The sequence below is a fragment of the Pseudogymnoascus verrucosus genome, assembly GCF_001662655.1.
Source record: "Pseudogymnoascus verrucosus strain UAMH 10579 unplaced genomic scaffold scaffold_7, whole genome shotgun sequence".
NCBI classification, from domain to species: Eukaryota; Fungi; Ascomycota; class Leotiomycetes; order Thelebolales; family Thelebolaceae; genus Pseudogymnoascus; species Pseudogymnoascus verrucosus.
This window is the reverse complement of record NW_017263658.1, coordinates 183,248-203,507: the sequence shown is the minus strand read 5'-3', so window position 1 is coordinate 203,507 and position 20,260 is coordinate 183,248. Positions and strand designations below refer to the sequence as shown.

At 51.4% G+C, this 20,260-nt stretch overlaps 8 protein-coding genes across 8 annotated transcripts; 4 read left to right on the top strand and 4 right to left on the bottom strand.

Annotated features, from left to right (window-relative positions):
• Positions 1-727: 727 nt before the first annotated feature.
• On the bottom strand, positions 728-1,600 carry VE01_02831 (uncharacterized protein; the record flags this gene model as incomplete). The annotated part of the gene is made up of 2 exons (XM_018272335.1): positions 728-1,366; positions 1,472-1,600. The coding sequence occupies 2 exons, from the start codon at positions 1,598-1,600 to the stop codon at positions 728-730; spliced, it is 768 nt and encodes a 255-aa protein (XP_018133365.1).
• Positions 1,601-3,400: 1,800 nt separating this feature from the next.
• On the top strand, positions 3,401-3,834 carry VE01_02830 (uncharacterized protein; the record flags this gene model as incomplete). Its single annotated transcript, XM_018272334.1, has 2 exons — positions 3,401-3,535; positions 3,598-3,834. 2 exons carry the CDS (start codon positions 3,401-3,403, stop codon positions 3,832-3,834), a joined length of 372 nt encoding a protein of 123 aa, XP_018133364.1.
• On the bottom strand, positions 3,773-5,871 carry POS5 (NADH kinase pos5). The gene has a single exon (XM_018272333.2). It carries the CDS (start codon positions 5,708-5,710, stop codon positions 4,421-4,423), a length of 1,290 nt encoding a protein of 429 aa, XP_018133227.1. The 5' UTR covers positions 5,711-5,871; the 3' UTR covers positions 3,773-4,420.
• A 190-nt stretch (positions 5,872-6,061) lies between these two features.
• Positions 6,062-7,911, top strand: VE01_02828 (uncharacterized protein). The gene is made up of 4 exons (XM_018272332.2): positions 6,062-6,585; positions 6,635-6,878; positions 6,927-7,366; positions 7,418-7,911. Exons 1-4 carry the CDS (start codon positions 6,404-6,406, stop codon positions 7,821-7,823), a joined length of 1,272 nt encoding a protein of 423 aa, XP_018133228.1. The 5' UTR covers positions 6,062-6,403; the 3' UTR covers positions 7,824-7,911.
• Positions 7,912-8,120: 209 nt separating this feature from the next.
• On the top strand, positions 8,121-9,604 carry VE01_02827 (uncharacterized protein). Its single transcript, XM_018272331.2, has 2 exons — positions 8,121-8,467; positions 8,533-9,604. The coding sequence occupies exons 1-2, from the start codon at positions 8,135-8,137 to the stop codon at positions 9,340-9,342; spliced, it is 1,143 nt and encodes a 380-aa protein (XP_018133231.1). The 5' UTR covers positions 8,121-8,134; the 3' UTR covers positions 9,343-9,604.
• Positions 9,605-11,372: 1,768 nt separating this feature from the next.
• VE01_02826 (uncharacterized protein) lies at positions 11,373-13,428 on the top strand. The gene is made up of 8 exons (XM_059463480.1): positions 11,373-11,660; positions 11,713-11,851; positions 11,918-12,105; positions 12,160-12,196; positions 12,249-12,316; positions 12,366-12,739; positions 12,794-12,861; positions 12,920-13,428. Exons 1-8 carry the CDS (start codon positions 11,550-11,552, stop codon positions 13,315-13,317), a joined length of 1,383 nt encoding a protein of 460 aa, XP_059319952.1. The 5' UTR covers positions 11,373-11,549; the 3' UTR covers positions 13,318-13,428.
• Positions 13,429-13,550: 122 nt separating this feature from the next.
• Positions 13,551-17,225, bottom strand: VE01_02825 (uncharacterized protein). The gene has a single exon (XM_018272329.2). It carries the CDS (start codon positions 16,266-16,268, stop codon positions 13,689-13,691), a length of 2,580 nt encoding a protein of 859 aa, XP_018133229.1. The 5' UTR covers positions 16,269-17,225; the 3' UTR covers positions 13,551-13,688.
• PFK1 (6-phosphofructokinase, alpha subunit) lies at positions 17,226-20,256 on the bottom strand. The gene is made up of 4 exons (XM_018272328.2): positions 19,952-20,256; positions 19,064-19,895; positions 18,549-19,016; positions 17,226-18,496 (listed from the first exon to the last, which is right to left on the bottom strand). The coding sequence occupies exons 2-4, from the start codon at positions 19,826-19,828 to the stop codon at positions 17,315-17,317; spliced, it is 2,415 nt and encodes an 804-aa protein (XP_018133230.1). The 5' UTR covers positions 19,829-19,895; positions 19,952-20,256; the 3' UTR covers positions 17,226-17,314.
• Between the last annotated feature and the right edge of the window lie 4 nt (positions 20,257-20,260).

Genomic DNA, 20,260 nt, shown 5'->3' with positions numbered 1-20,260 from the left:
CCTCTTCGTTTGCTAGCTGGCCAATCCCGCGCACACGCCATTTCCCTCATGCAAGGGATCCTCGCGCGGGATCCACGCAAGGGAATCCAGAACACGCTCTGTAGTCGAACCCACCCATCACAACCCATAACTCCTGGTGTATTTCGAAATTGGAAGTAACCTACTCTACAGAATCCCTACAGGTAAATCTACAGCTGAACCCTTACGGCTGAGTCCCAACAGACAAATCCCTACAGCTTGCTCGCATGTTCGTACCAGCAATCGTGATCGGGTAAATGGGTGATCGTCCCGGGGCGCTCCAACATCCCCGCGCCCGCATGCGCCCCTGAAGCCCCCACCACACCTACCATCCCACCTCACAGCCCACTGGCGGCACAACTTCTCGCTTTGCAAGCCTTGCGCTCTTCGAAACAAACTACGAAGTCCCGGCTCTCTGGCCTTGTACAGGTGGCATGCGCAAGCATCCTGGGCGCCACCCTCCGATTCGTTATCAGCGAAATGATTGCATGCATGGATACGGCGAAGAATGCATCAGACCAATCAAAAATCTTCCATTAAAAGCAGCTAAACACCTTACCACGCCGTCGGAACCTGCGGCTCGCGCCATCACCTCGTGTACAGAAGAAATAGTAAGCCAGAACTCCCCTTCCTGTGTGCTCCGGCACTTCCCCGACGCCCCTTCTTTAGCTCCATTTCCCATTCAGCTGAAGCCGTGCAAGTAAACCCATTAGCTCGACTTCTGAACCATGCAAACTCCTCCCCCGGTTTTACGCCCGATCTCCCCGCTCTCACCCCCATCCATGATAACAGGGTATCGCTCGAATCCCATTCGACCGTAGAATACTTCGGCGCCCTTGTTCTCGCCGGACTTCATGAGATGGATGCCACGCACGCTGTCGGCCTGGAGTTTCGCCAAGAGTGCTGCTATGAGGTTCTTACCTCCGCCGTGGCCCTGGTACTCGGGTAGGATATCGATATGGAGGTGGGCTGGATAGTCTTTAAGTAGACCCGGCCATTTGCTATGTAGCACCGATTCGTCCGGGTAGTATAGGCGCTGCATGAGGGCGGCGGCCACGTCTCCATTCTTGCCTATGCGCTCGATCTCGTTGCCGGCTATGGCCCCAGGACAAGGTGGTGGAGGTGGGTAGAGTGAGCGGTCGATGGTGGGGAGGTACTCGGATTTGTAGCGTTCCAGGTAGGTTGCTGAACATGGTGCGGCGACGCAGTAGCCCACGCAGTCACCATGTCCGTTGTCAAGGACGAAGGTGTATTCAGGATGAAGGATGACATATGGGAGGGCAAAGATGAGAGGAACGATGGTGTTGGCTGGTTCCTGGGCTGCGGCTGAGTGGGCAGTAACACGGCACTGGAGCGGATTAGCTTTCTGTGCTCGTTTCATATTGGGATTTGTAAGTTATAGGTGGCATGGGATTTGGGCTCTGGGGGGGAGCAAATGGGGCCAAAAACTCACAATGTGCATGATAGCCTCGAGATCTGCTTGGCCATAGGCCCGAATGAATGGTCTTCGTGAGCTCTCCTCCATGACGCGCTGAAGCTGCTGTAGTCGAGCACCAGCGATCTTTGAATTTGAAGGAGCCATACTGGCGCGGCCTTGGGGCAGTTATAGACAGCCCTTGCTGAATGAGCCGTGATTCAGAGTGAGATCCGTGGATGCACTCTTACGCAACCGTCCTGCAACTGATTGACAACCCTTGCTTCTTAGGATGCATGTAGGTCAGTCCAAAGCGTGGAATGCGGATTCAAAAGAACCCCAGCAGCCGCGATTCCAGGATAGACCCCCAGGTCCCAGATCAGAACCCCAGGCACCCACATCCCTGGCCGTAAACGGAGCAGCGCAGTGGCGCATGTTGCACTCAGACAACGAACTTTGTGCACCCATTCCAACATCGCAATTACGGTCTTTGTGGCGTGTTCTCCGCGCATGACAAGGCGTAGGTCCCGATTGGCCCATAACCATGCAGATATGCAGAGGTCACACAGAGCAGCTAGCGTGAGGACGTGCGGCGGGCTGGTGGCGGCAGCCAGGGCACGAGCGGAAGTGATCGTCCCACTTGTGTAGTACCTGCGTTGGCGCCGGGTGATGAGAGGGAGAGTCCAAGGGCAGTTTCAGCACAAAGAACCGCCCGGGGCGCGCAGGAATGGGAACCCGGAGGCGGGAAGTGGAGGGGGAGAGTATATGTGCCACGTGATGGTCATTACATTCTGTGACACGAAGTCTCGCTCGCGGTTCTTAGTGCTCATCATGGGCTCCTTGTCCTCCATGTCTCGGGCTTTATTGCCATATTAGCAACATGATATCATAGAATCAGAGAAGCTGACTTTCAACCTCGTAGATCGGCGAACTCAAGACCCTCGAATTGTGCTATTAGTGGGGACGTTTCGTCTCCTCCTGAGCCTTACTGGAGGATGAGGGGAAGGGCCTTTGACGTGTGAGACATTTCGAGATTTCGGCATGGGCATGGGGGATTTTCCATCACATCACCTCGCGGACGGAGCATGATAACAATGTCTCGCAGCACAGTAGTGGCTCCTCCCATAATCAGGCTGCCGCAATGAATACCCCATTTGCGTCCTTTTTGTCCGTTTGCTCGACCAGGACGCGCAGATGGTGGGTCCGGTGATCTAATGAGCTTCGCTTTGCAACCGAATAACATATCTTGCCGATATCAATCATATAGCCGCCCGTGGCTTGTCCTTGAAGTAGGATTCGGCTTCAAGTGGTTTATTTGAACTCGTCACATCCCGAAAGGGATAGCTTCCGGTTCAGGGCGCGCACCCCACTTTAATAGGGGTCTGTTCCCTCTTGGGAGTGTTGTCAGATCTTATCTTATCACTTCAAACATTTAGGCGGTATGGGTATGAGTACTCGTGCTGCCCAAAAGCCCGAATAAGGGCTGTACATGACATCGGTGTTTATAGTAGCTGCAATTAAAATAAAAGCTATTAGCTGATATAACTTATTATAAGCTACTTGGAAAAAGAGTTTAAGAGAGGGATCGTATCAGCTTAAATTGCGACTATAAATTCTCTGTCATATACAGTCATAAATAGCCATAAACAGGCCCCTACGAGTGTTCGTTTTATATAAGATCAGGCGCACCACTGCTTATTAGAGCAATTATTAAATACAGAAATACACATCGAAATCTAGTGGTATTTTCTGGTTTACCATACTAACTGCCTAGACAAGTTTCTACCATGTCATGAATCAGATCATATTATAATATAACTCTTATTAATTTACATTAAATGCATGGCATGTTTTATTAAAATCTAATTATTTAACGTTCTCCTATACCCTATCCTCTATTTTACTTTCTCCCATCTGAATCTTGAAGGCAAATCTAACCTTCTGAAAAATCCACGAAGTCCTACAGATATGACTTGCGACTTGGTTGATCCTGCAGGGCCTGTGGTTCAGATCCTACTCCATGACCTTGAGCCACTTGAGGGAGCCGCACAATACACAAGAATAACGAGCACGGTATTGTTTCTTGCGACTCAAGGCCTCCAAGTAAACCTTCCCCAGCTTAAGAACCTCCTATCCGGGGTTGCTACTGCTAACTTTCTTACAAGCTCCACTTTCCACCGATTTTCCTCGATCAAACCTCCGACCCTGTATTCTGCGGGAACTGGTGGGGCAGAATAACCTACACTGTCAACATCGAGCCTGAGGAGTCTGACATCGTCATGGAAGCTTTTACTCAGTGTTTAAATCACCATGCTCCCAGCTCTAGCATTATGCTCGCCTCACGCCATTCGCGAGCTTGGTCCTATCGACCTATGTTTCCGCCGCAGGATCTAACCCTGTAGCCCTGTGCTCTGAGCAAATGCTGCAATAGACTGTTGGCTTCTTATTACCATTCTCAGGGATTGTGGTCGGTCAAAATTTTTTACTAATAATCATTAGTTTTCTATTTTCTACGGAGGAGAATTTCGGGTGGAATATGTTATGCACGGTAAAATAATATATAGAGATTATTAAATAGGGGTTTCTCATCTCCGTTGCGCCTCCCACCCAACCCTGAAACTCCTGCTAAATTAACGAAATAAATGCTTATCTCCCCATTGCAATGGGTTATATGTATGACTTCTTATGAGTCCAACTAGCCAGAGGACATCCCACAAGTAAGTTCAGAATTGGAGGTCTCCTCCCACGGCATAAGCGGTAGCCTTTCGACCTTACCAATGAGTCATAATTCTCAGTGGTAAGATTCGGCATATTGGCGTTATAAATGCTAGCACCGTATGATGAGAGGCCGTTATATCATAGGTCCTATAGATCGACTTTCTCTCATTGGGGTCCACAGATACCTCGCAAGATAATCTGAACAGCGCCTGGTAGTTCTAAAACCAGAGTATTCCCGTCTCTTGAGTCCCATGGTAGTGTCACAATCCTCTATTCCTCGCCGAACGGATGGTTGAATTTCAACAGCCCGTTCAGCCCCCCAACCCATCCATCATCATGTTTCATCCCGCTCTTCGTCCCCCGCATCACGCATGGTACGCCGCCAGACCAGGCCCCATCCGGACGCTTAATATCCTCCCCCAGAACCCGAATTTCCATGCCACAGGCAACACCCATGCTGCTACGCTTTCCGTCAATGCTAACCTCCAACTCTCGACCACGGTTTTTCTCGCTTAACCGCAGAGTCAGTGGCGTATTTGCCGGTAAGACAAGCGGTCGGAAACTGAGACTTCTCGGACAAATAGGTGTCATGAGTAGGCTACTCACGAGGGGGTGAATAATGCTACCCCCACTCGAAAGACTGTACGCTGTAGAACCCGTCGGTGTGGCAATGATCATCCCATCAGCTACTGCTTCAGTTAAAAATCTTCCACCAACGAAGATCTCAATGATGGCCATGTGAGGGTTTGCGCCCCTGTGGATGATAACCTCGTTCATGGCGTGGATATCGCGCACCTCACTCTCAACTGTACCATCGCTATTGACTTTCTGCCCATTCGCATCAAACACGCCTACTTTCAGCCTGTTCCTCAACAAGACTTTTGATAGCCTGGATGTCCCCATGGACTTCCCACGTATAGATGACCAGCCGGTCACATCTCCCGTCTCACCGCCGGCTATGTCTTGAACGTGGGGGTGCTGCTGGTCCTGGAAGAGGTGCGAACCAGCTGCAGCGCCCGACATGTAGACTTCACGGAAGGCGCGCTTGAATTCCTCGAATTTCCATTCGCCCAAGAACCCAAGCGTGCCCATGCTGAAAGATAGGAGTGGCGGAACATGGGTTGTTGTGGAAAAGAGGGCAGAGGCGTGCAGAATTGTGCCGTCGCCGCCAAGAGTGGTTGTCATGTCGGCCTTCCTCGAGAGGACAGAGCTGTCGGAGGTAGTGTAGATTGGAAACGGTATGGATGATTGGACAGATGTTGCGACATGCGGTTCAAATATCAGAGATACATTTTCGTAATTTTGATGTATATAGTTCGCGTACTCTATCATCGACTCTGTCACGGCCGGTGCACCATCTTTCTTGACGAAGAGTATGTTTCGTGGCGGAGAGGGCCACTGTAAGGAGAGGAGGTCGCTTTGTTGACTCTCGAGGTATTTGGGGATAATTCGATCTGGCAACTGAGCGAGATCACGGATTTCCTGCCTTCGACTTGACTGGGAGAATAATCGTAGGCAAGACGTCGGGGTGCTTCGAAGTCGCCAGTGACGCAGCAGCATCTTGAGCTTACTGTTGAGTTAGTCGAGTTATAAGTTCCAGTAAACAAACACTAGGCATCGTCGCTACTCATTCAGCTCGACCAATCCCGGGATGTAAAGCACGGAAGAGGTTAGAAAGCTAATATGAGTTGGTGATAAGGTTCTTGGATGTTGCAGAGATATGCCAGTTGGTACAGTATAGCTAGTTAGCTGAGCTTCGGTCCGTGCTCATCCCCGAGGCTGCAGCCTTGCGTCACAAAAGGACAAATCAACTGGATCCGATTTGACAAGTTCCGTTCTTCGGGTTGCCAAGTCACGCGTCATGCCGATGATTTCCCTTTTAGTTCTCGGCATTCGTCTGCACACATCTTACTCAGCGGCATCGAAGATTCACATCGCCAGCACATATTCACAACGCCGACGCAACTGTGCCGTTGCTTTATTGCTCGCCATGGATAATTGCATTACATTCTGCGGCTAGAATTTGATCCTTTGATATTTTCGATCAAAGGTACTACATACCACAACTCTGTCCTATAGGTAGGGTCGAACGGGGCATCCCGCGGTGGCCAAAGAAAATAGGCTACAGCCTCACCGGACAAACCACCCCGCCACGTATATATTTCAGCAAAGCTGTCTCTCATTCATCCCTACCTTCTAGACTGGCAAGCAAAGTGAAAGACGCCGTACGTGCTTCTTCGGCAACCGAAAAACATGAGCGCTTCCCGTATCAAGAGCCGGCCGAAGATGCCGGCTCCAATGCCAGATCTCGGCGGAGGCAGCACCGAAGTTGCGCAAGATGACCACCATCCTTCTGGTGAAATCGTCCACGGAGGCCCGAAGCAGCTTATTCGATTCGTCCTCTTCATGACGTACTTCTGGTCCTGCGCTTGCACGTATGTCCTACCCCAGCCGCACGTGATTACCTGTATTGATAGTCATTAGAATTGTCATTTCAGAGTTCGTGGGAATCCCACTATACTGGATTAAGAGAGAGTGGTATTACAAAAATATAGCTCTGGCAAAGGAGGCTTTCGGCACTACCATCACTTGCATGACGAAGTGGTGGAGTCCAACTGTTATCAGAATAAGTGGTGATGAGAGCGTCAGGGGCCAGCTTCATCAATTACCAGATGGCAGGCTTGAGTGCAATTTCCCCGAAAGGATAGTATTGATTGCCAATCACCAGGTACGTTGACTGATATATCCGAGAGCTGACGTTACTAATTCATTGCAGCTCTACTCTGACTGGATATATCTTTGGTGGATTGGATATGCTAACAGACCAAGGACGTCTGGTCACATTTACATTATCTTGAAAGAGACTATAAAGTACATCCCCCTCCTCGGACAAGGCATGGTTCTTTTCAACTTCATCTTCATGTCGCGGAAATGGTCCAAGGACAAGGCTAGGATGGCATACAGGCTCAGAAAGCTAAAAACACCGATTCCCGGCACGAAACTTCTGAGGCCAATGTGGCTCATGCTCTTCCCCGAGGGAACTAATCTGAGCGACAATGGGAGAATCAACAGTGCGAAATGGGCAGCAAAGCAAGGCCTCCAAGACCTCCAGCATCAGATGTTGCCACGAAGCACTGGCTCTTTCTTCTGCTTGAATGAGCTGAAAGGCACAGTTGATTATGTATACGACTGCACTCTGGCATATGAAGGTATTGCGTAAGTATTGTCATCACCTCCTATAATAATCGTCCGCTAATCATTTGATAGCCGCGGGCAGTTTGGCCAAGACTACTTCACTCTTCGGTCCAGCTACTTCGAAGGAAGGCCACCAAAGTCCGTGAACATGTATTGGCGTCGATTTGCGCTCTCCGATATTCCTCTTGATGATGCAGGGGAATTTGATCTCTGGATCCGAGAACGCTGGATTGAGAAGGATGCGTTTCTCGAGGAATATATGAGCACAGGACGATTCCCTGCGTCCCAGGACCTAGAGTCCAAGACGAAGGATTCCGAGGGGTCTACAGTGGCCATCAAGGGCTTTATCGAGACGGAGATGAAGCCCGCGCATTGGTATGAAGTGTTCAAGGTGTTTACGGTCGTCGCTGGATTTGGTTTTGCTCTGAACTTGTTAGCCAGGTTGTGGAACTTCCTTCATAACGGGTCATCGGCGTAGAGTTTATAGGGGTTTGGGTGGGCCGCGAGGGTCACATCGGACATGAAATTTAGGAATACCCAATGATATGAAATTGAATATAAAGTGCATTTTATTTTATTTGCACTGGGACTGAAACCTCATCTCTACATGCCACCAGTCACATGTTAATTTATCTATGTACGATATTTATGCTTTCGTTATGATAGTCGTCGAGAGCTTCCACAGCAAACCACAGCCTCGCCGGATAAACGTTGATCCGTTGTCTTGCTCCCATCACCAAATTCCTCTCTCCATCAGAAGCATTTGCCAGACAATGCCAGGAAGCAAATATGAATGAAGATGATCGCTACCGTACCTCTAGCCAGTACAGGTACTGGTCCTATACTCCTGCTGGATTGGCAGATCTGCGCTCAAAGACAAACAAGTTAGCAACAGAGCGAGTTCGAGCAGCTATTGCCCGGGTTCAGGCCAGTCGTGCGGCGTCAACATCACAAAATGCCAGCGCCGAGACGAGCGAAGCTGAGCGCAGTGGCACTCCAGCTGTCACTGCGGCTAGTGAGGTGAACTTCCTCACTCCAGATGAGGAGTTGAAGCTTGTACGCTTCTTCTGCCAGCAAGCTCTCCAGCTCGGCGACCACCTCAACCTACCCACAGACGTCAAGGTATTTTGACCCCCGTCAACCCCACCAACCTGTCCCCTTGAGCACTCCAATACTGACCCCGCTAGGCAACAGCAATCCAATACCTGAAGCGCTTCTACCTTACCAACAGCACGATGACCTATCCCCCCGCCGCAATCCTCAAGACCTGCCTCTTCCTCGCCACAAAGACCGAGAACCACTACTACCGCCTCACCAAATTCGCCGACGCGATTGGCAAGACGACGCCCGAAGACGTCCTCGCCTCCGAGTTCCTCCTCACCCAAGCCCTGCGCTTCACATTCGATGTGCGCCATCCCTTCCGCGCCCTCGAGGGCGCAGCCATGGAGCTGCAAGCCCTTGCCAACGGCTCGGCGCCTGTACTGCCAGGCATGGACAATCCAGAGATACCACCCGAGCTGGGCGATGTGGCGGCGCGGGTGCGTGATGCCCACGGCAACGCACGCGAACGTCTTAAGACATCCGCCCTGCTCACAGATGCATACTTCCATTTCACGCCGTCGCAGATCATGCTAGGATCGCTACTCCTCGCCGATGCGGAACTGACAAGGTGGTTTATGACAGTCAAGTTGCCATCTGCCCCACTTCTCGAGCGCGTGATGGAGACTCTCCGCGCCTGTGCCGATATGCTAGCTGCAGTACCGCCTGATTCGCAGCCAGGGGAGGCGGAGATGCGAGAGCTCAAGGGGCTGGCGAAGAAGCTGACTCGGTGCAGGGATCCGGAGAAGGCTGATCTGGTGGGGCTGCGGAGGGCCAAGCGGGATGGGGATGGGGAGGAAGAGTTGCGGAAGGCGAAGAAGCGGAAGCTGGAGAGGGAGAAGGTGCAGAAGGAAGGGGAAGATCTGTTTGGACCTGCATTGGTGAAGCGTGATGTCTGAGGAATGTCTGAGGAATTGGCTGGGAGGGGGCATGATGGGCATTGGATTGTTTGATTAAGCGGGAGTTCAGGGGATGGACGGGAGGCGTAACGGAGAGGTGTCACTGAATGGGGTAGACATGTTCTGAATACAAAGTCTATAATTGATTATCGATTAACCCCCTGTTAAGTGCCGATGGGATCTCAAATCATTAGTGCCGTGAGCTTGGAGCGCGCCGGCACCCTAAGACAGCCCGAATCCCATTACCAACGGCAGCACGGTATGCTAATATTTAGTGCTCCTTGCGCCAGGGCTAATGACCGTTCACCTCGATGTCGCGAGCACGCTCGACCTCACTATAGGGTGTAAACATCACGTCGCAAGCTTTAATAGGGAGCTATCTATTTAGTAGGGCAGGCTAATACCAACAGCTTCGGATTACTTCTAGTAGCGTCCGATAATCTCAGTAGTCTCAGTGACGCACGGTATCTTACTCCGGACATGCTTCCACGGCAGGGCAAGACATGTAGGCCGGCAGTCGGTAGTCGCCTAGTTTGTTGAGGGCATCGATGTCAATCGCAAGCTAGTTGTGGAGGAATATCCGGCCCGCCACGGAAGTCCTGCATCCTTGGGGCAGTCATCTTCCGGCACCGTGGCTTTGTTGAGTAACATGGGCCAGAAGATCCAACATGATCCACAGCATGGTGAAGGCTTGTCGACAGGGCTACAGATAGACTATTGACGGCATCCGGAGAGTAAAACACCATACAGGTCTCAGCCGGACGAGGGGAGCGTCGATCGGTATATAATGTACAGAGCACGAAATAACTGCGGTGTACATAATAGTAAGAGAAGAAAAGCACGGTCTCATGGTCTTCATAGTGCAATTCTCAGCTCCACATGTTAAGTTCGGATGTAGACATTTTTGAGAGGAGACCCCGCAGTTAATGGGTTCCCCGCCCCCACAAGTACCAGCAGCCAAGCCAGCGGTGTCAAGCCACAAACACAGCGCCGACATCACAACACCAACACAGCGAAAAACCCAGCGTGGGCGGGAGAAATAGGCGAATCGAGCCGACAACCTAGTTATCAAAGCCATAGGTCATGATGGTGTCATAATAATTAGACGTTGTATTTACTCTATGGAATCTTGAGTTCCGTTGATGTAGAGTGCTCGGTCGCCCTTTACTATAAAAGGGGTAATCGTGATTTGCGGATAGTATCACCTCCCCTACTGAATTGTATACTGACTGTGCCGCTGTCAATATGATGTGCGAAATATTGTGATGGGAAGGGCAACCCCATGTCTCTCCCCATGTCTTTCCTTCCCCGGCCTTGCCCTGCACTATTGGCCTACCCCTGTGCCCCTGCGTTACCCTACCGAGGTCCTGGAGATCCTTCGACGAGTTCCCCCCAACCCTGCGTCATCAATTTTGCAGCTGCTTTTGTAAAAATCCACTGATCAACGCCACAGCCGAGTTAGGCCATAGTAGAGGGCAAGGTACGCATCCACTTGGGCCATATGCACCGGAACAGAGTGTTAGTCTTCAGCGCAGCCAAGTATATTGGTTTTAAGAAAAATGAGTTAGCTAGAACGGGGGCCGCAATAGTTTTGCGCGGTTCAAACCGCTAGAGAAGAGTAAAGCTACACGAGTAATGTCATGCCGACAACCGATGTAGTGTGCAGGTAGATAAATGATGAAAGATCAAAGGCGAAAACCGTAGTTGTTGGCTGAGTTGATGATAATCAGCCTTAGTTCTCCGTTAGAGTACCAGACTTCGAATCGAAGCTTACAGACCCAATTACCGATATGTCTCTGTCTAAATGCCATCCCGTCGGTTCGTTGTTCGATTGTGGATTATTGTGCGATTATCCCCGTGTCTACCAATCCAGATATACAGAAGATCTCCGCCAGGCTACTCCAAGACACGGAGCGAGGATGATCGGGACTCCACCTTCCCCACATATCGCTTCCTGGATTGTGGAGTACCGGCATCAACGCCACGGCACATGCTATGGATTATGATCGGACATTCACAACAATTTAGTCCTAGAAAGTGTGTCCCGACCCCTATTCACCCTGTTCACCCCGCTCTTGGCCGCTGTGGGGCAGTTGCGGGCAAAGCTGCCAGCCTATACATTATCAAGGCTATGGAATCTATTTGAACACCATGTCTGTGCCTTCTTTTTTCGTCGCACCTGTGTCTGTCTGCATCAGCTTTGCAAGATGCGCATCCTGGGCATCCTCGTATCTATAGCGTCTTTGCTCAATGTCGCCCTCGCAGAATCCGAGACCAACCGATTAGTAGAGGCATTCACGAAGGTGCCGCCATGTGCTGTAAGATATCTGTTTGTAACTCGGCCTGAGAACTTATTAACACCTTCCCCAGCAAAAATGTAGTGTGACAACGCTAAAGGCAGCCGGGTGCGAGCTGCTTGACGTTAGAAATTGCTTTTGTTCGAATGAGGACTTGCAATTACAAGTATCAGTCTGCGTTGTGGAAACATGCAAAGTTGAAGACCAAGCCGGTATATACTCCCAGCACTTCACTTCGAGTCTTTTCCTTGACTATGGCTTGACGCTGATTTATACAGCCGCGACACTCATTCTCCAAAATGGAATATGCTACGATATCCCACAACCTTCACGGAGTGCGGAGATTATACGAGACGTTATCATAATCTCCGCAATAACCTTTCCTATTATTGCCCTGAGATTTGTCTCCAGGAGCCTTGTATCAAACAGATTATGGTTAGACGATTGGGCAGTTGTGGTTGCAGCTGTAAGAAGACCCGAAATCCAATCTACTGATACCTTTATTAACGATCTTGGACAGATCCTGATGATTCCAATGGTTGTTATTCCAATTTACAGTATGACCCTCCTTGATGCATACCAGTTCCACGTTGAAACTAATGACTTTAGATGCTACACTCGGCTTCGGAAGGCACTTCTGGGACGTTGACCCCAAAAATGTCATAATACTTAGGAAGGTACAATTCTTCCCCCGCCCCTTTTACATTCACCAGCTTATCAGCATAGCTCTACTACATTTCCCAAATTTTCTATCTTCTTGTACAAGGCCTGGCAAAGGTCTCTATTCTCTTTTTATACCTTCGGATTTTCCCTGACAGACAGTTTCGCCGTATCATCCACATATCACTTGTGTGGATGGCTTGCCGCACCATTATTTTCGTCTGCGTCGTTGTCTTCCAGTGCATACCCGTTGCAGTCTCGTGGGACCAGTCGGTAGTTGGAAAATGCGCGGATCAGCAGGCATTCGTGTATTCGGGTGCTGCAGTGAGCATTTTCGAGGACATCGTTATCATGTTCCTCCCAGTTTACGAGTTGAATGGATTGACACTGAGTCTGAAGAAGAGGCTGGTTTTGGTCTTCATGTTCGCCATTGGGTCTTTGTAAGTACACTCCATCTGGTCTTCGCGGTATCTTTGCTGACGTGAAAAATGTAGCGCTTCCATCACTTCCATTATTCGTCTCAAATATATTGTCTCGTATGGCACGACTATCGATTTGACTTGTATGTTGACTGCCCGCCCCCACAATGCCAATGTAGTTGTGTTGCTAATTCCGGACAGATGCCAACGTCGACCCTGTTATATGGAGTATCCTCGAATCATTCACCGCAGTCATCTGCTCGAGTCTCATATGCCTCCGCCCCCTGATAGTAAAGATCATCCCCAAATCGTTCCCCTCCACTGAAATGAGTGAAGCAACACGCACCCCCACCACACCCGGCTGGGCCAAATCGATAAATGTGAAGCTCGCCAGCAAAATGCGGCATACCAGTAACAGGTTCGAGCTCCACAGCCAAGGCGGCGACGGGTTGACGGCGGCAGACAACGTGATCCGCGTGGAGAAGTCGTGGGTTACGGAAACTAGCCCTGCTGATAGGGCTGCGAGCTTGGAAATGAAGGGCCGTAGTAGTTGCAGCACGCTCACGACGGGGAAGACCTCGTGGGACCAGGGAGTTTAGGGAATGGTTCCCGTATCTCGTTAATGTTATGATGTATATATGTATATAGTCTTGTCGGTTAAATGGGGGCGTCGGTGGTCATACCCAAATTAATAAATAATTTATACTGTGCAGCGTAGTAACGTGCATAGTTTGTTAACAATCAGATTCGTTGATTTATTGAGGATCATGAATACTCAGGAAACGATTTCAAATTGCTCCACTAGAGAATCCTATGATGTCTTTCCATTGATGTTTTCTTGTCAGTATGTTTCCATTCGAAGTGTCACTTTCGAACCCATGGACAAGCTAGCATTTAAAAGATTGCCGAGTATAACTATGAATCTAACCAACTACAAAAACAAAATAATAACATCGTTCTAGCGCTCCGTTCACTCGGGAGTGAAAAAACTCGGTCTTCCATCCTTTGTCATATAAACCTGCCCTGGGCGTCGCGAAGGCACCACCGGCCCCGCAGGCGCAAAACCCGTTCCCCCAACCTCCACCTCACCATTCTCCTCCCTCGGCGGCGTGTTCAACCCATGCAACGACAACTTCGACCCCAGCGGCACCAAATCCTTAACATTCCCTGGCGGCAGCGCCCACTTCACATCGAACGGCGCAGTCAACCCATGCACATGAGGCCTCACCCGCGCACCCCATGACCTCGGCTCCGCTACTAGATCTCGTCCCCTCACATATCCACGCTTATGCGGCTCCAGCCCAAACGCCCGGAATTTCTCGTCTGGATTCGCCAGCGGATCGCCGGGAACACGCACCAAGTCGTCCTTGAAGAAGACGCCCACCGCCTCAACGAGGCGGTACAAGATAAGCGGCACCCCCAGCTCCATCCGGTGCGCCGCCAGCCCCGCCATGATCTCCTGTCTGCTTCCATTCGGATCGATGCGCGAGCCCTGGCATAGACCCCTCAAGAAGGCCGTCGGGTACAGGTCCTCGCGGAAGGCCTCGTTGGGGTCCATACTATACTGCGTGGTAGCGCTATTGAGATCGAGGCCGAATGGATCCGTGATTTTCCGCAAGTTCGCTGAGTGCGCCCACCCCTCATCTTCATCGAAGGTGCGCACGCGCACAGGCCCTGGGATACCAGGCTCATAGGTCTCGTCGAGGGCGAGCAGGACCTGGTCCTGGTGGTATGGCTGGTCGTGATTGGGGCTGAAGCGCTTCCCGTCTGCGTCGGTGTCGGGGACGTCGGCTAGGAAGAAGTTCAGGAAGCGCGTACGCGCCCAGTCGTTCTTCAGGTTGCGCGTTGCCGTGAACTCGGCCATTGTTCTGCTCTTGGGGCGGCCGGGGGGGAGGCGGGGGTGCGCACCGAGGGATGGGCCGCGTGTCGAGTCGGGGCGGGGGCGGGGGGCGAATGCTCGGCGGTTGACAAATGTCGAGATTGTGAGGGGCGTGTTGGGGCCTATTACCTTTGGGCGCGGGTCAGGCGGCGGGATTGGCTGTACAATCACTGGCTCCGGAATCTGGATAATTAGGCCCCCTGGCTGGTTGGTCTGCGGCCCTCTGAAAGTTATGCCATTACTCCCGGGGGTTGGTGGCAGCTGGATCCGAGGTTCTACCCGTTTGGCCTGTGGCCCTTCAATCCAGGTAGGCGTTTCGACTGGCCCTCTGACAGTTGGGCCGTCATTCCCGGGGGTTATCGGCAGATCGTTCTGAGGGCCCGTAACGCGACCAGGCAACCCCGTTGGTATTGGCTCCTGACCAGGCTGCTCCTGACCAGGCTGTTCCTGACCTTCTGTGGTAGCCCCGATTGTAGTGCATCCCCCAGTAGCACCAGGAGCGGCACCGGAAGTCCCGCCTGGGGCAGGTGGCTGTTCCGGGGGTGGTGGCGTCCGCTTTCGCTTTCCCGTTCGCTGGTCTAAAATATTTGTAGGTTTCCTGGATTTCTCCACCATCCCTCTTCGATCATGAGGAATTATGTAGGTGTTGACTACTTCGAGGTTGGCTAAAGGTATGAATCCTTCTTGATGGCGAATCGTCTCCATGGACGACTCGCCGACGACGCGCCAGCTGTCCGAATTGGGGCCCTTGGTGGTGTGGACATAAATGAGGCCCTCTCTTGGCTCGAGGCCCTCTGGGGGTGCCACTTGAAACACCCACTGGTCAATAAGGGTTGTCAGGGTATACTCGGCCGGGACTCCTTCCGTGGCAACCGTGACTCTATAGAGGCCGTTATTCACCACCGTCTCTAAGTTTTCTAGAAGCCTCCATTTGCGTCGAGCTTTCCGGCCATCCTCGCTAGACTTTGGGCCGAAGCTTTCCCAATGATTGTTATCGATATTATAGAGCCAAATAACTCGGTAATGTAGCTGGTTGAGGGGGTCGTCGCCTTCGACAATGTAAGCCGATGGTATCCGCTTGTCAAACTTTGAGACGATTCCAAGCCGATATTGAACGTTATACATCCTGTTGATATATCGAACAAACTCTGACAATTCCTCGACACTATAGAAGTCGTTGTTCCCAAAACCTGCTTGGTCTATTGCTTGTTTCACCGCTTCATCCAAATCAGCCCCTTGAAAGCCGAACTTTTCCATCCGGCTTCTTATGGCGTTTCTGTGAAATGTCTTGAACCTCTCGCTACCGATTTCATCCTTCAAGGCCTTGAATCCGAATCCCCGCAAGGCTTGGGTCCCGCCCATCATGCTTCGGAAGGATTGGTGCAGAGCATACACTCCACAAAGGTGCCTATCTCCACTTGTGTGCTCAGGGGCCCATCCTTTTGCTAGGCATACCAAGAATTCCTTTACGACATCAGGACTAGCGCTGAAGTATGCCTTATTGGCCACCGAGCCTGGAGTGTCATGTCGAGAGCGTTGTTTCGTTATTTTCCTCGGTGTATTCCCTGGGGTCCCAAAGTTGAGAATTCCGAGGGGATTCGTATTGGATTTCCGCGGTGTTCTGGGGCTTTTTTCGGCATATGGAGGAGGGCTTATCGGGATGGCAGCCATTGGGATAGATGTCGACCTATGCGACTGCAAAAAAGTGTTTTGACGATTGAATGAGATTTGGGAATAATGTCAAGTATGTATGGACAATAGAATCAGCCGATCGCAAAGTTTGCTGCAGTGGCCAATTCTTTAAATCTTTGAAGGGGGCCAGGACGCCATTATAACATTGCGAGGAACTCGTAGGAGTGCATATGAGAGTTGAATGATCGACGCATCCGGAAGGTTGACAAAGAAATAACTCGATAACTCTTTGAAAGGAGATGTGCCATTGTCGCCCACCGCAAGCCAAGTCAATGGTGCAGACTCCGAATTCGTACATTTGAAAGCACACAAGCCAAATAACAGGGAAGCGGTGAAATAGAGAGTCAGTATCATGGTTTGGGATGCATTAGCATAGCTATGCTATTGTATTGGGGACATTTGAAGGATAGTCAATCGACACCCCTAAATACTCGCGGTCGTTCTACAACCGCGAGTATATAGGATCGATCTCATGGGTTACTCTTGCGGCTTGGCCTTGTAGACAGTTCTTCTTTCCAAGTTGCATCTTCAAGCCAATCTGGAAAGCAGGAGTAACCCATAAGATCAATCCGCAAACGGCAGTCCGATATAGATCTTTGCTTCAAAGGCAGAGTCTGTATGTAGCAGGTTGCGAGTGATTTCAACCCAACACCTTCGAAAAACAAAGAAACGGTGCTGACGCGAGCGGCAACGGAAGAAAAAAAGACAAAGAGGAGAGATTCGGATTGCATGCCACGTGAACTTAGCTGAGAGATAAACTGGTTGTCATTATTCGTTGCGCAATACCGAGCCGTATGGCCAGGTGTCCAGTTGTTGTTGAGAAGCCAAAGGAGTTTTGGCGATGTATTTTGAAATGCAGCGGTTTTAGCGCCAAGACATGTGACATGAGTGCCAGGAACAACTCCAAATATACTGAAATATCGCGACAACTAGCCAGCCCCGTTAAAAATATTTTCGTTCATCATATTCTAAAGGTGCTACAGGTGCAAATTTTGAGCCCAACTGAAACAACCCTATTTCTAGCTCTATACAGGGCCTCTCACAAGCCCTCTCTTAATATCCTTCGCCCTCTGCCCCTTCACATCCGGCTCCGGCCTCGGGATCTCAGGCCTCCCACTCAGCGTATCAACAACCGGCTCAATATCCGCCCAGAACACCTCCAGCGGTCTACGATTCGCCCAATCTGTCTCCTTGGACTCCACATGCTCCATCGACGTGAACGTCACGCTCGCGCCACGGATCCCAATCACGCTGCTGCTCAGCGCATCGTCCGCGATCGTCCGCGCCGACGCGCCCGCGAACTTCTCAAGGTGCTCAATACACTTGATCGACAGTCTCACGGCGCGGATGCGGTCCATCGGTGACGGCGTGCCGCCCTGCTGCACGTGTCCTGGGATCGAATCGCGCGACTCGAAGCGTCCATGCGCCTCGGTGCGGATGATATCCGCGATCAGCTTGGCGGAGTAGACGCTGCTCGCCTTCTCGCCGACGAGGATGAGGCGGCCGGCGCGGGACTGCCCGGAGTCTTCGGCGAAGGCCTTGCGGAGGTGGCGGATGTCTGCGGCGAGCATGTCGATGCTGATGCCTTCTTCGGGGGTGTAGACGGCGGTGGCGCCGACGTTGAGGCCCGCGAGGACGGGGACGTAGCCGCAGCGGCCGCCTTGAGTTTCGATGACGAAGACGCGGCGGCGGGAGGCGGATGCGGATTGCTTGATCGTGTCGCAGTAGCGGACAAGCTCGTTGAGGCAGGTGTCTGACCCGAGACTGTATTCTGTGCCTGGGACGTTGTTTGATATCGTAGCTGGCAGGAGAGCCATGGGGATAGCCAGCTGCGGGAATTCCTTCCTTGCTTTGCGGAGCTGGGACATAGAATGGAACGCCTCGAAGCCACCGACCATGAAAATGGCGTCTATCTTGTATTTCGCAATTAGCTCTGCGACTGTAGCCATTCCGGAGTCGTTTGGAAGCTCTCGGTTCGTGCCAATCTCTGATCCGCCCTTGGAAGCCCAGTTGTCAACCTCGAGCCAATCGAACTCTCTAACAGCTCCGAGCGGCTCATCGCCGTGGTGTCTCGTAAAGCCGGCGAAGCCGTTGTATATGCCGACTGGGGTGTGCCCCCGGGTCTGGCAGTATGCTACGGCGGCTCGCGTTGCCGAGTTCATGCCACCAGCCGGCGCTCCCACGTGGATGATACCAATACGCATGCACTGACAAAAGCGTTAGACATATTGACCTAGTAAGGGGACTGTGGGTACAAACCTTCTGGGATGGCAAATGCAAAGCTTTGTCAAGAGATGTCGCAGTAGTTATCAAGTAAGAAGCATAAATCTCTGCGAACTCCGTATCACGTAGACCCATCGCCCTGTCAAAGTCGCGGGCTTGAATAGCTTTTGCGACTTCTTGTGTATCGCGGACGGCTTTCATCAGTGGCTTTCGAACAATCTTGTTCTCGTTGATTGCGATGAAACATGTGGGTGTATCTGGCTTCGCATCAAGGACGGCTCTCACAGCCTCAACTCCCTGCAGTGTGGCCAATGTTCGGTCAAACGAGCATGCTGACCCTCCACGTTGAACGTGTCCAAGGGTTGTGATTCTTGTATCGAGTGCAAGGCCCTTTGGGTCGGCGAGCAAGTCCTTGACCTGTTCAGGCGTTATTTTATTCCCTTGTTGGTCATTGGCACCCTCAGCCATGATAACAATAGTCTTCCGCTTTCCGACTCCGCGGTGCTATATTGGATTAGTAAGCTAGCCTGGTAACCAGGGCAGTTACTCACCTTCGCGATAATTGTGCACATCTCCTCACGCCAGTTGTCTGCTCTGGGCTTTTCGGGGATGAAGACAAAATCTGCGCCAGTTGCAACACCGGCCATCAAGGCCAACCAGCCGCAGTGCCTGCCCATAACCTCAATAACAAACGCACGGGAGTGTGACGACGCAGTAGCTTCTATGTAATCGACCATCTCGCAAATGCGTGCCAGCGCCGAGAAACAACCAATCGTCACATCCGTACCCGACATGTCGTTATCGATAGATCCTACCAGACCAACGATCGTCAAGTGCATAAAGGGCTTGATCTCTTCTTCGGTGAGTTCCTTGGTCTGCACCAGCTCCTCCAGCAGGCCGGGCCACTCAAATCGGAACTTGTCCGCACCAGTGAGGGAGCCATCTCCACCGCAGATAATGAGGGAATCAATTCCATTGATAACCATGTTCTTGGCAGCCTTCAGTCTCCCAGGGCGTTCGTAAAATGCCTTGCACCGTGCGGTTCCGATCAGCGTACCGCCCTCGGAGAGCCAGCCTCTGACATCGCCCCACGACATTTTCTTTATGAGATCTCCACCCTGCACAAGGCCCTCGTAGCCCTCGTATATACAGTATGCGTCGAAGCCTTCGTCAATGGCGGATCGGACGACAGCTCGTACAGCTCCGTTCATTCCGGGCGCATCACCGCCACTCGTCATCATGGCAATTTTGCGTCTCTTGCCATTGGGAAGCAACTCGGCCTTCTGGCCATTCGGTCTGGGATCGAGCATGCCCATATTTGCGATCTCTTGGAGTTCGTGCCGATAATAATAGGTAGAACTTGCGCAAAACCCGATCTGGGGCCTAAAATGCTGTGAGAAGCTGCCAAGGGAAGATACGGAAGGTGGGGGTGTATGTACGTCACAGAACTGTGCTATCTACGATCACTTCGGGGGTAGAATGTACAGGAAAAAGATGAGGTTATTTCGATATTCGAGGATATTGTTTCTAGAGAAAAGGACAAATATTTGAGGGAGATAAAGATTATTATTGAGCTGTAGGGAGTGAGGGGCAACTGTGACAAGAATTCTAAAGTATGATGCTGTAAGGGTGGGGCTAGAAGTGGGTGGGATGAGTTGAGGTTGAACTTTTTGGTGTTCGCCGATTGCCAGGATAGAGTGATGGAGCACTAACTGACCACTCAGTGACCACTGATAGCTTGAGATTGG

Coding starts and splice junctions, on each gene's coding strand:
- POS5 (XM_018272333.2), bottom strand. CDS start 5,710: ATGCTGCTGCGTCACTGGCGACTTCGAAGCACCCCGACGTCTTGCCTA.
- VE01_02828 (XM_018272332.2), top strand. CDS start 6,404: ATGAGCGCTTCCCGTATCAAGAGCCGGCCGAAGATGCCGGCTCCAATG. Junction 6,586..6,634: donor TTCTGGTCCTGCGCTTGCAC/GTATGTCCTACC, acceptor GATAGTCATTAG/AATTGTCATTTCAGAGTTCG. Junction 6,879..6,926: donor TATTGATTGCCAATCACCAG/GTACGTTGACTG, acceptor AATTCATTGCAG/CTCTACTCTGACTGGATATA.
- VE01_02827 (XM_018272331.2), top strand. CDS start 8,135: ATGAATGAAGATGATCGCTACCGTACCTCTAGCCAGTACAGGTACTGG. Junction 8,468..8,532: donor ACCTACCCACAGACGTCAAG/GTATTTTGACCC, acceptor TGACCCCGCTAG/GCAACAGCAATCCAATACCT.
- VE01_02826 (XM_059463480.1), top strand. CDS start 11,550: ATGCGCATCCTGGGCATCCTCGTATCTATAGCGTCTTTGCTCAATGTC. Junction 11,661..11,712: donor CGAAGGTGCCGCCATGTGCT/GTAAGATATCTG, acceptor CACCTTCCCCAG/CAAAAATGTAGTGTGACAAC. Junction 12,197..12,248: donor GGTTGTTATTCCAATTTACA/GTATGACCCTCC, acceptor TAATGACTTTAG/ATGCTACACTCGGCTTCGGA.
- VE01_02825 (XM_018272329.2), bottom strand. CDS start 16,268: ATGGCTGCCATCCCGATAAGCCCTCCTCCATATGCCGAAAAAAGCCCC.
- PFK1 (XM_018272328.2), bottom strand. CDS start 19,828: ATGGGCATGCTCGATCCCAGACCGAATGGCCAGAAGGCCGAGTTGCTT. Junction 19,017..19,063: donor TGTGCACAATTATCGCGAAG/GTGAGTAACTGC, acceptor AATCCAATATAG/CACCGCGGAGTCGGAAAGCG. Junction 18,497..18,548: donor TGCATTTGCCATCCCAGAAG/GTTTGTACCCAC, acceptor CGCTTTTGTCAG/TGCATGCGTATTGGTATCAT.